This window comes from Anoplopoma fimbria, chromosome 5 (assembly GCF_027596085.1).
Source record: "Anoplopoma fimbria isolate UVic2021 breed Golden Eagle Sablefish chromosome 5, Afim_UVic_2022, whole genome shotgun sequence".
Classification (NCBI taxonomy): Eukaryota; Metazoa; Chordata; class Actinopteri; order Perciformes; family Anoplopomatidae; genus Anoplopoma; species Anoplopoma fimbria.
Genome location: NC_072453.1, coordinates 18,021,419 through 18,036,385, shown reverse-complemented (window position 1 = coordinate 18,036,385; position 14,967 = coordinate 18,021,419). Strand labels below are relative to the sequence as shown.

The following is a 14,967-nucleotide window of genomic DNA, read 5'->3' as shown; positions in this document are numbered from 1 at the left end:
CTTCCAATCTTTAGTATTTCTTAATGACTTTAAATGTTTATAACTAAAGGGAACAGTCACACTTCACAAGGAAGAAGCTCATTAAAAAAATAAGTTTATCTTTTGTGAGATACTTCCCTAATCTCTGGAATGTTTTTACTCTGAAATGTTTTAATGGGTGGCGACACATCAGCTGTCTGCATTCCTCTGAAGTTGTAGAGTCAAATATTTGTCGGGAATCCCCCCCCCTTGTCCTGTGACAACAGCGTGTTCGCGACATGTGAAATGATCAGATGTAGATCAGATAAGCGGGAAATAACTGTGGAGGGAACACTGATCGAGGTCACTGATTGTTTCATCAACACTGAGTCATGATCTTGTGATTCTTGAATGCTTGAGCACAGTGACTCAGCATTTCTGTATCTGATTACAAGTCTTTATAGTAGTTTACTTTAGTCCAAGAACCTTCGAATGATCCATAAACGAAACATAAACAACCAAAATCTGGTTTAACATTTTCATCACAAAGTCCACTAACTTATTTTATTAATGAAGTTTGAACGTTTGACTATTTTCAGCTCAGCCTGGATCCAGATTTGATTTTTAAAACGGCAAAAACAGGTCTGAGTTAAAAGGAAAGAAGACTTACCAATAACAGTTATAAAGTATTGTCCAGTCCTGGTTTCAAATAAAAGTCAACAAAGAGTTAAACGTTGGTTTGCAAACTTTTAATGAGACAAAACAATAAATTACAAGAAATCTGGATAAATAAATATTTAGCTTTTTATGCATCGCCTTCATTTTCATTAACAGTGCTTTGACAAAAAAGACCAACAGCAGTAAGAAAACAGGCTTAGAAAAAAGAGCTTTTTTTTTCTGGCAAATCAGACAGAACAACAATAAAGTCCAGCGTCCAGATGAGATGATGACATTAGTTTTCCAGCTGATGTTTTCTGAATCACATTAACGTACGATGTGATTCATTCAGCAGGTTCTCCTCCTCATCCTCCTCCTGTTCTGATGTAACGTGTCTTTGAAAAGGTGTAGGAAGATTTTTATCAAACATCAGCAGCTGTCTTTTTCTCTCCTCGTGAAAACGTCTCCTGTTTGAGACTCATTTGACCTCAGCAGACACACAGTCTGTTATAAAGAGGCTCTGAGGGGGTCAGACAGTCACACAGCAGACTGTGAGAGGAGTTTCAATACAGCCAGGAAGAGGATAAAAAAATAAAGTCTACAACAGAATCATTTCTTCTCTAGATGGGAAATTAAACTTTAAACACAAAAGGGCTAACCTGGAGAGAACGAGCTGTCGTACTGAAGGTGCGTTGGTTCAACATGTGACAAAGGAAGAGCTTCTTTAAGAGCTGAATCATCTGCCGGGTCCAAGTGTCCCTGCAGAATCAGGTCCACATCCAGTCAAACCTCATGATTAATCCTCCGCGGCTCTACAGACCCTTCAGAGACGAGACCTTCTTCTTCCGAGCAGCCAGCATCTCGTAGAACGGGTCTTTGCTGATGGCGGCTCTGCAGGTGGAGGATGAAAGGACGGTTAGACACCAGACTTCATACTGATCACCTGCAGGAGAGAGAGTTTTTAAAAAAGAGTCTCACTTGATGCTGTTGATCCACTCGTCCTTCTCCTCTGCGGTCGGGGCGGAGATTCTGTAAAAAGTGTGGTTTCCCTCGACGACGCGTCCGTCGGCCTCCGTCTTGCAGGCTTTGATCACCTGATCTCTGTGGTCCGAGATGAAGAGCTCGAAGCAGTTCTGTGAGGGAGCACAACCAACAAGTCAGGGGATTTACAGGAAACGACTGGAAAGTGCAAAAACACAAATAAGGAATGATATCCTGGCGATATGAAATACTAAAATATTCATATTTAAACAATTCTTGGTGAACATGCAATTAAATTCTTCTTTAGTTCTTTAATTATATTTTTAATTAATTAAAGAACTGCTGGATATCCAATCCCAATAGGTGCAGGATACATACAATATATCAACATGACACATATTAAAGACATCAACAAATTACTGCATTCTTTATACTCTTTTTGCATCCACTATCTAGTCAGCATCATTTTTGCATCTTTGCAGTTTTATGGCATTTCCATCCCTTTATTATCACATGACTCTAAGGTTAACACCTTATTGTGAAAGGAAAAACAGTAGGAATTGTAAAATTCCATAACAAAATGTGGCAGAAAGAGAAGAGAGAATAAAGAGTTTACCGGTTTCTTGGAGTCGTCGACTTCTCTGATATTCAGGTTTTCCAGTGGAATAATTCCTCTGGGTTCTTTGTCCTTTTTAAAACAGCAGAGAGAGACAATAAATCTAAGTGCTTACTTGAGGCAACATGCATTATTTATCAGATATCTCTGCTCTTATATTACTTACAGTCGTGTATTCAAAGTAGTAGAGGCAGTTATCTGTGAGAATAAACCAGCGTCTCTTCCAGGTCTTAACTCGTCCACCTGAGGAGACACTTCAGGTGAGCTACGACTTTAATCAGGACACAGAACTTAAGGTGTTGGAGCAGAAAGCTGGACTTCATCTGACAACAGCGACACTCTGAAGCACATGGACTGCACACATCAGCAGGTTATACACACAGCCTGGATGCTGAAGACCAAAGCTGAGGTTAAAATGTGTGAAAACAAAGATGTGAAACTACTTCAGGGCTGAACAGCATTCAGCCCAGGAATGATCTGCCTCTAATCTAAATCAAATAGTGATGTGAGGGTGAATGCACACAGCCAGAGGGAGTAGAGAGGCAGGGGGGGGCTTTCAGAAGCAAAGCAGTGCATTAAAGCTGCAGAGTTTAAGGGTACATACCTCCTGGAGTCAAAACCCATGAAACACAAACAAACAAGAACAATGTCAACAAAAGAATTTCACAAATTCAACACCAGTTTGTCCCTTTCATGTTGAAGGTGCTGTTACACATCTAGTCCACTAGAGGGCGTTACAGCTCACAGTGACTAACACCAGGATCAATGCTGAGTGAGTTAAATGAAATGCATTGAACAAAAATATAAATTCAACACTTGTTTTTGCTCCCATTTTTTAATAAAGAACATTTCTATGCACACAAACGTTATTCCTCTCACTTTCTGTCAGTGAGTGACTCTCCTTTGCAGAGTTAATTCATCCACCTGACAGATGTAAGTATCAAGATGATGATTAAACAGAATGATTATTACACAGGTGTGCATAACACTGGTCCGATTAGAATGCTGCTCTGAAATGTGCAGTTTATTCACACGACAGTTTTGAGGGAGCACTCCATTTGCACCAGAGCTGCTGAACTAAATATTAATTTCACTACCAAAGTCATTTTCCAGAAAGCTCAACTGACTAAATGCTGTGTTTTAAATCCCATGTGACCAAAAAGAGCATATCTATAGCCCTAGTCATGTGAAGAGTGCCTAATAAATGTCCTTTTTGAAGATTAAACTGCACATTTTAGAGTGTCCTTTTCTTTTGACCAGCCCAAAGCACATCTGTAAATCATGCTTTTTTAATCAGCATCTTGTTATGCTGCACCTGTCAGGTTATCTTGGCAAAAGCGAAGTGGTCACTAACACAGATGTAACCATTGTTTACCCTTTATGTGCATAGATAAGATCTGCAATCTTCTATTTTAACTCCAGAAAAATGGGGGCCGTAATAAAAGTAATGCCTTAATATTTCTATTCTGAGAATTTCCCACCACATGGATGCACATACCGAGTTTCAGCAGCCATCCTTCTCTGTCGGGGTTGAAGAAGGTGTGTGTCAGGTCGTTCCCATCATCCTCTGGGATCTTAAAGGGTTCATTCTTGATGCTGTCGTATAGATTCTACACAGAGGGAGAGACGGAGACGGTGAGCAACAGAGTACTTGTTCTTTTCTTGTGTATTATCATGTTATGCTACTTTGTTCATCTACTCCACTGCATTTCAGGAGCAAATATTGTACTTTTCACTTCATTTATTTTTTACAGCTTACTTTGCAATTTCGATTATTAATACAAAATATAATTATGATGTGTTTTTATGGGCGTATACTCTCAGAAGTACACAGTAACAGTACCCCCTCCTTCTAACAGCTGCAACATTAGTGACACACTTTTACTTTTAGTACATTAAATATATTGTAATGCTGATACTTTGGTATTGTTATTCAAATACAGTTCTTAAATAAAGATAGATACTTTTTCATGTAACATTTGTTGTGATAAATTGTTCTTTTAGCTAAATTTATACATTTTATTCACCAGAACTACAACTTCAAACATAGTGAGACGTGCACAATTCATCAAAACAAATAAAACCACTGTGTTTTTGTAGTAGTACCTTGTCTGTATAACACCCAAGTACACTTTGTTACTGTCTAAATACCCCACAGAGGGAAAGGCTTCAGGAAAACAAAGGTCTCCCACCCTGAGTAAATCCTCCGGTAGGTCTCCCCCGTCGTTGATGCCTCTGTTCATCGCTGTGAATCTCTGAACGGACGGTTTGTCCTTCACGTTGGGGTTGTGAAGACTGGTGTTCAACATGATCACAGCGAACGACAACACATAACAGGTATCTGTAACAGAAGACAAAGAGAGCGTGTCTACTTTGTCAGGACTCGACCACTTAACTTAATCATTTATATTTCAAAGTCCTATGAGCTGATTTCAATCATTTCTACACATGCTAGTGTACAGAAATGTGCAATTACAATGCATTCAAATGTATTTTAACATGATGGTATAAAAGATTGTCTGTGATGTGTTTTTGTGAACATTTTCATGCAGAATGTGGCTTAAATACAAACTGTGAAAATGATGTTTTACAGCTGACAGTATCTATACTTTTTGTGTCTTACTAAAAAAGAAAAAGGAAATTAAAACAATTACACAATTAACACACACACACACACACACATACCTGTGCTCTGAAACACTCCGGGGTTACAGCGACAGTATCGCAGGGCGAAGGCCTCCATCATGCGGTCGATCTTCTGAGCCTCACCGGGCAGCCTGAAGCTCCACAGGAACTGCCTGAGAGCCTGGACCAGGTTCAAGTCTGTGAACTCGTGTAGCACCAGGAAGGCGTGCAGAACCTCGATGTTGAAGTCATCTCTGCACGGCACACACACACACACACACACAGACAAGCTAACATTAGACTATAAAAAACTACCCACTAACTTTGAGACGAGGCAATCAGAAGTGTTTTACAGAGAGCGTCAGTAGGATCACTCACCTCTCCCCTAAGTAGTCGCCGATAGCGGTTTTATTAAGGCCCTCGCCCTTGTAGAGAAACTGGGCGATGTCATCGCTGGTATTCTTCAGCAGGGAGCTGTCAATCAAGAAGCGAATCCCCTGATGGAGAAAATCAGAACAACTCAGTCTGAACATCTTTCACTAAAATAACAAAAACACCAAATATTAACTTCTTCAAAAGATCCGAAAAAAGTGATCATATGCAGCACTTTCACAAAGTCTTAACATCAGTCAGCAGCTGAGGATCTGCTACCTTTTCTGTTTCATTATCACTGTAATCTGATTATCTTTTGGTTGTGTTTAGCTTCTGTGTTTCAGACAAAACAAGACATTTAAATACTTCACTTTGGTGGACATTTTAAATATTTTTCAGAGATTTTGTAGATTAAATGATCAATGACGGAACTGAGAAATAGAAGAAAGGAAGAGCCTGATTTGTTCTCACCTTCTTGGGGTCCATGTTGAACTTCTTTCGACCCATGGCCATCTGTTTATTCCTCTGCATGCTTTTCCTAAAACCAATTAAAAAGAACAGAAACTTAATTCATGGCTCTGCAAAAATAGTCCCAAAAATCTGACTAATCATTTAAGTTATTTATCAAGAGAAAATGCCAAATGTTCATTCAGTTTCAGCTTCTCAGATATGAGGCTTTGTTGCTTTTCTCCTGTTTTCTAAATAGCAAACTGAATATCTTTGAGTGGAGATGCTCAACCTTAGTGGAAAGTACCTCAAAGCCCTCTTCAGCTGAAGGGGAAGCATTCAATACGGTTAAAAACTCCCAGAACAGCCAAGTAAGAAGACCTTGTGTTTGGAATATCTACGAATGAATATCTTTTGGTTCAGACAAAATAAGCAATTTAAAGATTTCACATTGGGCTCTGGGAAAAAGTGATTTTACTATTTTCTTAAGCTATCATTAGGCAAAATATTCTACAGAAGAATCAATAATGTAAACAATCATTAGTTGCAGCCTGAATCCCTAAAGACAGCTGACTCTGTTATGAGTGACAGGGGGATTTTTTCTGTCTTTCCCCATGAATGCACTTCCACTTAAACAAAAGGTCGAATAGACCACAGCTGCCCACATGCACACGCACAGAGACGGATGAGAGACACTTTACCTCTCTTCAGTCAGGCCCAGGCTTTCAATCTCATTGGTCACCTCTGCTATCTCATCCTTCAGCCTCTGACAGCAGACAGAGAGAGAGAGAGAGAGAGAGAGAGAGAGAGAGAGAGAGATGAACCAGAGAACAGAAAACAACGATACATACATGTGATACGTGTGATGATGTTTCACATAAACATCTGGAGATACTTTGATCTCTTTGAGCAAAATGCGTTACACATGGTTGTCTGATCCAGCTTCATCTCACTGACCAACACATCCAGACAAGAACAAAAAAGACTCAAAGTGCAGAGGTGACTCTCTCTCTCAGAGACCGACTCATTCTTCCTCTCGGCAGGAGTTTTGTGGAACAGCCGCCCTCTGCAGAAAACCCTCTCTGGGAGCTGAAGCACCTGTTCTGGGGTCAGAGCCGACCACCCTTTGCCCTGTTTCCATCTCCCAGCTCCTCCTCTCCCTTGTGTTGACCCAGATTCTCTCCCCCCTCCCTTCAGGGCTGCTTGAGTGTCTGGTGGGGAGATGGGAATATGCTGGATCAAAGACTTTGACTGGCTTAGTGGAGCTGCTCCAGAGAGCTCAGAGGTTATGGGGAGAAAAGAGAAAAACCAGGTAAACAAGGTAAATAACTCCACTTCATCTGGATTCCTACAAGTGCGTTTCTATGGTAACACCCCTTTTGTAAATTACCCATTACTGGAATATTTCGTGGCTCATTACCCATCAGCCCCCCTCAGGGCAACACAAGGCCGGGCTGAGAGGAGAGAAGCCCCGAACGAGAGTCGACCTCGGTAATGAACTCCATCAATCTAGTCGCACCGTGTTGCTGCTGCCCTGAGGTGTGTGTGTGTGTGTGTGTGTGTGTGTGTGTGTGTGTGTGTGTGTGTGTGTGTGTGTGTGTGTGTGTGTGTGTGTGTGTGTGTGTGTGTGTTCTGGACGCTCACCTTGCTGACTGAAGACTAGTAATGCGGTCTGATATCATTTTACTGAATCTAAATCCTCTTTTTAATCCCTTATTGAATCTTTTTTTGGGGGGTCGGGAATGAAGACATCGGTTATTTAAAAAAAATGTTTAATTTCCTTCAGTATCAAAACTAAACCACCATTCTTTTGTGTTTAAAGGGTGGAGGGCTTTCACCACATATTCTCTAAATGCTGTGTGACATTCATTAACCCTGTCCTGACTCATTTCTCCTTTTGCTTCAAGGGAAAACGGTGTTTGCTCCTCACTTGGGGGGGTTGTGCTGCTGCATAAGTAAAAGAAAAGAGGAAAAATACTGATTATACTCCACATTAACTACACTAGTGCTGACATGACCAGTCAACCAATTGATGAGATGACTGACTTAATCAGCAACTATTTAAATATATATGTATGTATTTTCTGGTTCAAGATTCACAAATGTTTTCTTTGTTTTATATCATTTTATAATTGAATATCTTTTGCACTGTTAGTCAGGCAAAATAAGCTAATTTTATCAACTATTTATTTGAAAATAATTAACAGATTTTTCAATTATTTCCTTTATTAAACTTTTATATGTTTGTTCTATTAAATGTCAGAAAATAGTGCAAAAATATGTTCATCAAATCCAAGACTTGGGACAAACGGTCACATGCTTATGAGATGCCGGCTCAGTAAAAGGTCATTATTGTTTCTTTTTTCCATCTTTCAGAATTTCTTTAACTACAATTTTTGTCCCCCTAATCAGGCGAAACACACATTTGTCCAGATAAAGAGCTGACACAGACAATCCCACTAATTTATTTAGGTTGGAGGAGGACTGAGGCGGGGGGTCAAACTGTCCCTCCAGGCTGAGAGAGCTGGAGGTCCAACCCCCATCGTCCACATGCACACCACACAAAGAGGATCATCTGTCCAGTAACGCTCTAGTGGTCATAGCCTATATACCACACACACACACACACACACACACACACACACACACACACACACACACACACACACACACACACACACACACACACACACACACACACACACACACACACACACACACACACAGGTCTGGAGGTACAAACCTACACAATGACATATAGAGAAGAAAAGACTTCCCGAACAATGTGATGTTCAGACAAAGAGATATCAATTTAAAAGAGCAAACAATGCACTGTTTTGATTTTGCAATTCTGTGAAATAATTCAAATGGTTAAAGGATTGGTTTACAACTTTTCCAGGTCTCCCTCCATTCAATAGTCATTAATAAAGTCCACATTCACAGTCCTCGTTCTGAAGTTGATATAAGGCTTCAGACAAATCAAGTAGAAATCTTCCAAAATTAGTGTTTTTGGTACCAAAGTCCACGTTCCTTTCTTTCAACTGCAGCTCAACAGAGAAACACTTTCCAAGAAAACCCGAAGAGGGAATTTCCCTCTAAAATACACAGTAACTTCGGACTACACCCATTTGATTTGTCTAACTCAGACTGCTGAAACCCCATATTAACCTACGTCTTTCCCAGAACGAGCCCTTTGGAATTTACAATCACTTACATTGTAAAAACTATAAGCAGAAAATAAAAGGAACTGTTAAAGAGAAAGAGATTTGCAACGGTCCAGACAGCCGCAGGGACAAAAACAAACTCCCCATTTCATGGCTGCCCTGTTGAGAAAACATTTTGTCCAAGTGGTAATAACTGAGGACAGAAAACAGAAACAGGGCCAAGAAGCTGGAACTTGAGATGAAGGATTAACAAACTGATTAAATAAATCAAAGGTGTAATGGGGGGGGGGTGTGTGTTATTACTTGTATGTCCTGCAGTAGCTCTTGTTTCCTGCGGCGGATGCTTTCCAGCTCCTGTCTCTCCTCTGGACTGAGGTCATCAGGCACTGAGGAAGAGAAAGACATGTAGCACTCAAATACACCTATCAAATATTCCAACAAACACAGCAGGCTAGATGCACTGTATACACACACACACACACACACACACACACACACACACACACACACACACACACACACACACACACACACACACACACACACACACACACACACACACACACACACACACACACACACAAGGAAGAAGAAGAGAGACCTGAGAGTCCCTCTGCTCTGGGTCACTATGGCAACGCAATTTTTGATCCATCAAATTACCCTCAGCATCCAAACCCCAAAGTGGAGAATGAAATCAACCCCCTTTGTCTTATATAGATGTACACACACACACACACACACACACACACACACACACACACACACACACACACACACACACACACACACACACACACACACACACACACACACACACACACACACACACACACACACACAACAATAACAAGCTGAAACGAATGACTTTTGGTGAAAACATCGGTACCAACAATACAGTAAAGGAGGAGGAAATGACAACATTTAAAAACACAAAAAGTATTTTCCCTCAGTGTTTTAAAAGAATCATATCTGACGGCTTTTTGACCAAGTGTCGTTAACGTTAATAACTGTGTAAAAATCTGACATGTTTTCAGTTTAACAGCTTCACTTTGAGATAACATTTAGCTGAAAACGATGTTTCTCTATCCGTTAGTAACCTTAGATAAATGATATAAAACCTGTAGGTGTTAGGAAGCCGAGAGACTGAACTCTGCAGAGAAGAACGCAAGAAAACGACTAAATATATATTTTTTAGTTTTAGTTTAGATTTTATCTAAACTAAAACTATGATTAAAACATAACAGGACTTTTTGTCAGCATTGTCTTCACATGTCCAGGATATGTAGGATGCAACATATGGAAGGTGTTTATGCAAAGAAAAGTTTGCTCTCTCATTTTGATATAACCAACCAAATAGAATTCAGCCTGTTAAGCAAACATATTGTATCTGTTGAGCTCAAGTGTCCATGCCGCCTTATATTTAACACACACACACCCTTAACTGTACAGGAACAAGTGTGTACTCTGAGATACACAGAACATGCATGATATCTGCAGAGGGACGATAAGGTGCTGAGGGAAACGTTTGTCAATGACTTGTGGTTTTTCTTAAGAAAACTTAAGCAAGAAAAAAACCGAAGAGGAAGATTACATTCCAGTAATAAAAAAAGGAATGCAGCATGCAGAGTTATTGTGCTGATCGACATATTTCATGTTTCACACATCACACCTCTGCACAAAAGGTGAAGAAAAGGCACAAATGATGGCGAGTGGAGCTGTGCTGCTGCTGCTGCTGCTGGTCTGCCTCATTAGAGGAGCCACGCTGAGGGCTTCCAGCAAAATGTTCATTTCACTTTGCCATCATGACCAAGCTACTCAGTGTCAACCTCCGGAGCAACAAAGGAGGAACTATTCACCATTATTAGGAATTTATAACATCTTACAATGACTTTAATAATTGCAATTCTGAAATAAATATGTCAATAAAAAACTTTTATCGGCCTTCAATTGACCCTCAATTTCTAACATGTAAAAAAACCAAATGCAAATACAACTTCACAACTGCACAAACACAAGTCTGTTTAACCTTATTAATAGACTTTTAAGGCACTGAATCATAGCATTATATCATTTTGGCAAATCCTAGCTCCAAATCAACTTAGAAGCTTTCTCCAGAGCTTTCAGCCACGTCTCCTCAGCAGATGGAGTATACAGGGTCTGTAAATTCATATAATATGATCTGATATAGAAGGTTGTGACTAACAAATATTTCTATTATCAATTAATCTGACAATTATTTGTTGGTTGCTCTTGTATAGTTTATATATTAATCTGAAATATATCAGTTCTTTTTTTTCTTGTTCTAATGAAACACCTGATTTCCCGTTCTCAGCATCAATAAAGGCTTATCTTATCTTATCTTGTTTTCTCGATTTATCAATTAATAATAATCATTTGGTCTATAAAATGAAATAAAATCGGCCAAGTTGACAAAATGTTTGTTTTCCACCGAAGAAAACCCAAAAGTTTATCCGAGGTTTAACTGATAATATAAATTGTTGCAGATAAATAACAATGATTATCTATCAACTATTAAACTAATTGATAACAATTTAAAGTTCTACAGTAGAAATACACAAATGATAATTGTATTTCATATTTAAACCCTTTAAACTCATGCAGACAGACACCTCTGACTCTGTTCAAGGCAAACGAAGTCGGCCTAAAGTCCGAGGTGGGGCGTGACCTTGGATGGTGATATTATTTACATACTGGAACCACACCGACAGTGACGCACTCGCTCATCACATACACATAACTCTCGCCCACAGAGAGAGGTTTAAGTAGGCCGGAACAGCTCTTATTATAAACCTGAGGACCAGAATAACGCAGCATTGTGAGCAGAGAGGCAGTGAAACTGACATTCGCACTCACTTCCTCTCTTTGGCTTTTTAATTTAGAGAGAGGAAACAAGACTAATGGAAACTCTGTCATGTCATTCATCCGCCTATCAACCAAACAAACACACACATTCTGACGTAAATAACAACATGCGTCTACAACCAGCTGCTCTGCACACTCTGGACGTCACCGAGCGTGTTTGTGTTGGCAAGTAATGGGACACCTTTCCGTAGCAATGCTGCTGATGAACAGCTGCTATGTGCAACCAACATATTCAGGCCTAAAGTTCTGCTTCTCCTTCCAATCTATTGCTTGTAAGTTATATAACACCTTACATCTTCTGAAGACACAATGACGTGAGAAAACTAAAACCACGCGTACGTTCTGTCTGGGTTTCCGGCTCTCTTGAGATTTTCTGAGGAAGACGTGACAACACGCACACACAAACTCATTCAGATAAATTTCTTCAAAAAAGCTCTGATGCAGAAGTGACGATGACGCACTGAACACCTACACATGTGTGTCATAATCCTGTGGTTCATACCAGAGAAAGCCTCTATCTGCTGCTGAGTAGCTTCATCACCAGTCTCAATGGTCTCAGTACTCCCAGTTCAGCAGAAAAAAAAAAGGTTTGTTTCTTACTCCAGATATGTTATAAAGTCTACAACTCTAACTGAGTCACTGTTACCAACGCAAAACAGCCTGTGGATCCTTTAGACAGGCTGCTGTCCAATCTGGCATCTCAAAAAATAATCCAGTCCTGCCCGAGCCCTCCGATGATCCCAATCCTGTGGTCCTCTAGTCCAGCCCTGTTTCTTAATCCTCATGCACTCATTCCAGCAGAGGGGAGAGGAGGAGGGCAGGCCTGCAGCTAAATGAAGATGAGGACAAGTGTGTTTCGAATGTGTGTGTGTGTGTGTGTGTGAGAGGGGAAAACCCTTGAACTCCCATCTCTCTCCCCCACCTCCCTCTGTCCATCTTGACTCCTCCCTCCTCCACTCTGTGAGCTCAGTATCAAACACAGGCTCCCCCACGTGGACACTGGTGTCCCAGAGAGACAGAAGGTAGGGAGCCAAAGTGTTTTGCATCATACATACGGTGGTTGGTAAATAAATGAGGAGGATGCAGACAAATACTCACAACAAGCAAAATACAAGAAATAAATGACTAAACAAGAGCTCTGTGTTCTGGTAGAATTACATAATTAATTATCTTCTGCTTATCACATGTGGTTGCTCATAGAAAACATCACGAACACAAACCAACAACAGCTCCCTTAATGGTTTGTCTCGTTGTTTCACCCACAGGACTGCAGCTGACCCAGGACCAGAGGCAAAGCAGTTATGACTAGAAAATGATCTGTGTTTTAAGATGGAGTGCTTCAGCGTCTGGCGGTTCACGCAGCAAAAAAAAGTCGATCTTAGTGTTCACAAGGGGATAATTGTGTGTTTCAATAGTCCCATGCCTCAAGGATAACAAGCTCAACACAGTGCTGTAATCCTGAGGTTATGGGAAACTGTTTGCATTCACATGGCCTTAAGGTCGAAAGCCCAATAAGGATGCAGAAACAAATCTCAGCATCGGGGAGAACAAACTGTGCCTTGACACGTAAAATAGAAAAAAACATCCTTGTGCGTGACAGAGTCAGAAAGTGAGGAAAACTTTGAGTCTTTAAAAGTGAAGTATCTGTCAGGTGACGAAAAGCAAAATGGACTACCAGTATGATAATGAAAAAACAAACGTTATGAAAAGCTTCCTGTACTGGTGGAAGTTCTGATATTTCCTCCTTGACGGCAGCTACCTTACTGAAACAATGCATAGTCCATTTTGATAGCTTTCCCTCTCTGACAGATGAGTTATCTTAATTAAATATCATTTAATAATCTGTTTGGACGGGTTTTTCCCCCACATGGTAGAATAAGACACCACAGCATGAAACACTTTCAAACTGCCAGAGGAAACACTAGTGCAGCTGTGAGGAAACTGGTTTATGATCCTTTTGTAGTCTTTTCACAACCTCATTCGTCCGGCTAGTGTCCAACGCTTTAGTCACAAGTTTGGGGGGAAACATGAGCAGAGTAGTGCCTGCAGCCCAGCAAACTCATTTCCAAACCAATAAATGGGTGCATTGATTGTATTTATAGACACATGGACTATACAGTTCCTGCACAATAAACACAACCCCCCCCACCCATGAGCTCTGACCTCAATCTAGATTCATAATAGTGGATCCCTTGTGCAACTTCATAAAGACTGCCAAAGAGCACTAACAAAGCAGTCAGAGGAGGCAATGCGTGACGTCACGGGCACATTTACATTACACAGCGTTTGGTTACAATGTTACATCAGCTTCATTAAAGCAGGTCAGCACAACTTACCAACTCCGTCTGCAGACTTCAGCACCATGTCTGTGATGTTGGTGGAAGCTTGTTCAAAGAAGAGCACTGAATATATTCACTTTAAAGGCACTCTTTATCTCTGATTATGTCTCTATGTCCCGACTCAGTCCCCGTTTGACTGGATGACAACTGTGCAGAGACAGCTGGTGTTGGGGCAGGATGACGTAGGCGCGGCTTCAACGGCAGCAGCCAATCAGAGAGCAGGAAGGCACAGACGGGCATCTATCTATCCATCTGTCTGTCTGTCTGTCTGTCTGTTCATCTGTTCATCCATTCATCCATTCATCTATATATATATCTATAAAGAATATATGTGATCGGTCGACATAATAAAAGTAAGAAATTATTTAATTTAAGTAAAATTAATGAAATAATAAGTGAAGTTTGTTGCATTTAAATATAATATATAATCGTAACATAATAAGTCATAAATAAGATTTTAAGCCAGGATAAGGATTATAATTATGAGATACTGTGATTGATAATATACCTCATCTTTGACTAAGTTACCTCCTTCCACAATTTTGATTTAGTCGCCCTATTTCATAATTGTTGAGCAGTATCTTGTTATTTTTGTTTAGTATTTCATCATTTTCAAAGCTTGTAATGCCTTAAATTTCACCTATTTTCATTCTCTGGCGAAAGCGGAATACCTTCATGTGTGTGGAGAGAAAAGGAGAAATGAAAAGAAGAAATGGGTTTGCATGTTTAAATCTCTGTGTGTATTTTTAGATGTGTGTAGTTTCTCTATCTGTATATGGGTGTAGCCGCATGCTCTAAACAGCAGATTGAATGTTTTTTTTGCCTGAGGTTATATGCAAATGCTCCACTTTATTCAAGTTTCAGCACTCCACCCTGTTCTGCACAAAGTAGTCAAAGGCATTCATTAAAAGCAGGAAGAGGAAAC

At 40.2% G+C, this 14,967-nt stretch overlaps 1 protein-coding gene across 2 annotated transcripts; it reads right to left on the bottom strand.

Moving 5' to 3' along the window:
* Positions 1–699: 699 nt before the first annotated feature.
* LOC129090933 (cytohesin-1-like) lies at positions 700–14,167 on the bottom strand. 2 transcript variants are annotated; one of them, XM_054598324.1, is made up of 12 exons: positions 14,040–14,167; positions 9,124–9,206; positions 6,358–6,422; positions 5,681–5,747; positions 5,216–5,334; positions 4,898–5,091; positions 4,405–4,553; positions 3,710–3,822; positions 2,379–2,457; positions 2,213–2,284; positions 1,594–1,748; positions 700–1,506 (listed from the first exon to the last, which is right to left on the bottom strand). In XM_054598324.1, exons 1-12 carry the CDS (start codon positions 14,065–14,067, stop codon positions 1,428–1,430), a joined length of 1,203 nt encoding a protein of 400 aa, XP_054454299.1. In that variant the 5' UTR covers positions 14,068–14,167; the 3' UTR covers positions 700–1,427. The 2 variants fall into 2 exon arrangements, with proteins under 2 accessions (XP_054454299.1, XP_054454300.1); XM_054598325.1 differs by lacking the exon at positions 14,040–14,167 and adding an exon at positions 12,206–12,544.
* Between the last annotated feature and the right edge of the window lie 800 nt (positions 14,168–14,967).

Bases quoted from the DNA above. Each gene is read 5' to 3' on its own strand.
- LOC129090933 (XM_054598324.1), bottom strand. From the start codon at position 14,067: ATGGTGCTGAAGTCTGCAGACGGAGTTG. The intron at 2,458-3,709 runs TATGTGCATCCA...AAGTGTCTCCTC, and splicing joins GGATGGCTGCTGAAACTCGG to AGGTGGACGAGTTAAGACCT. The intron at 1,749-2,212 runs GTAAACTCTTTA...GCTCCCTCACAG, and splicing joins TCGACGACTCCAAGAAACCG to AACTGCTTCGAGCTCTTCAT.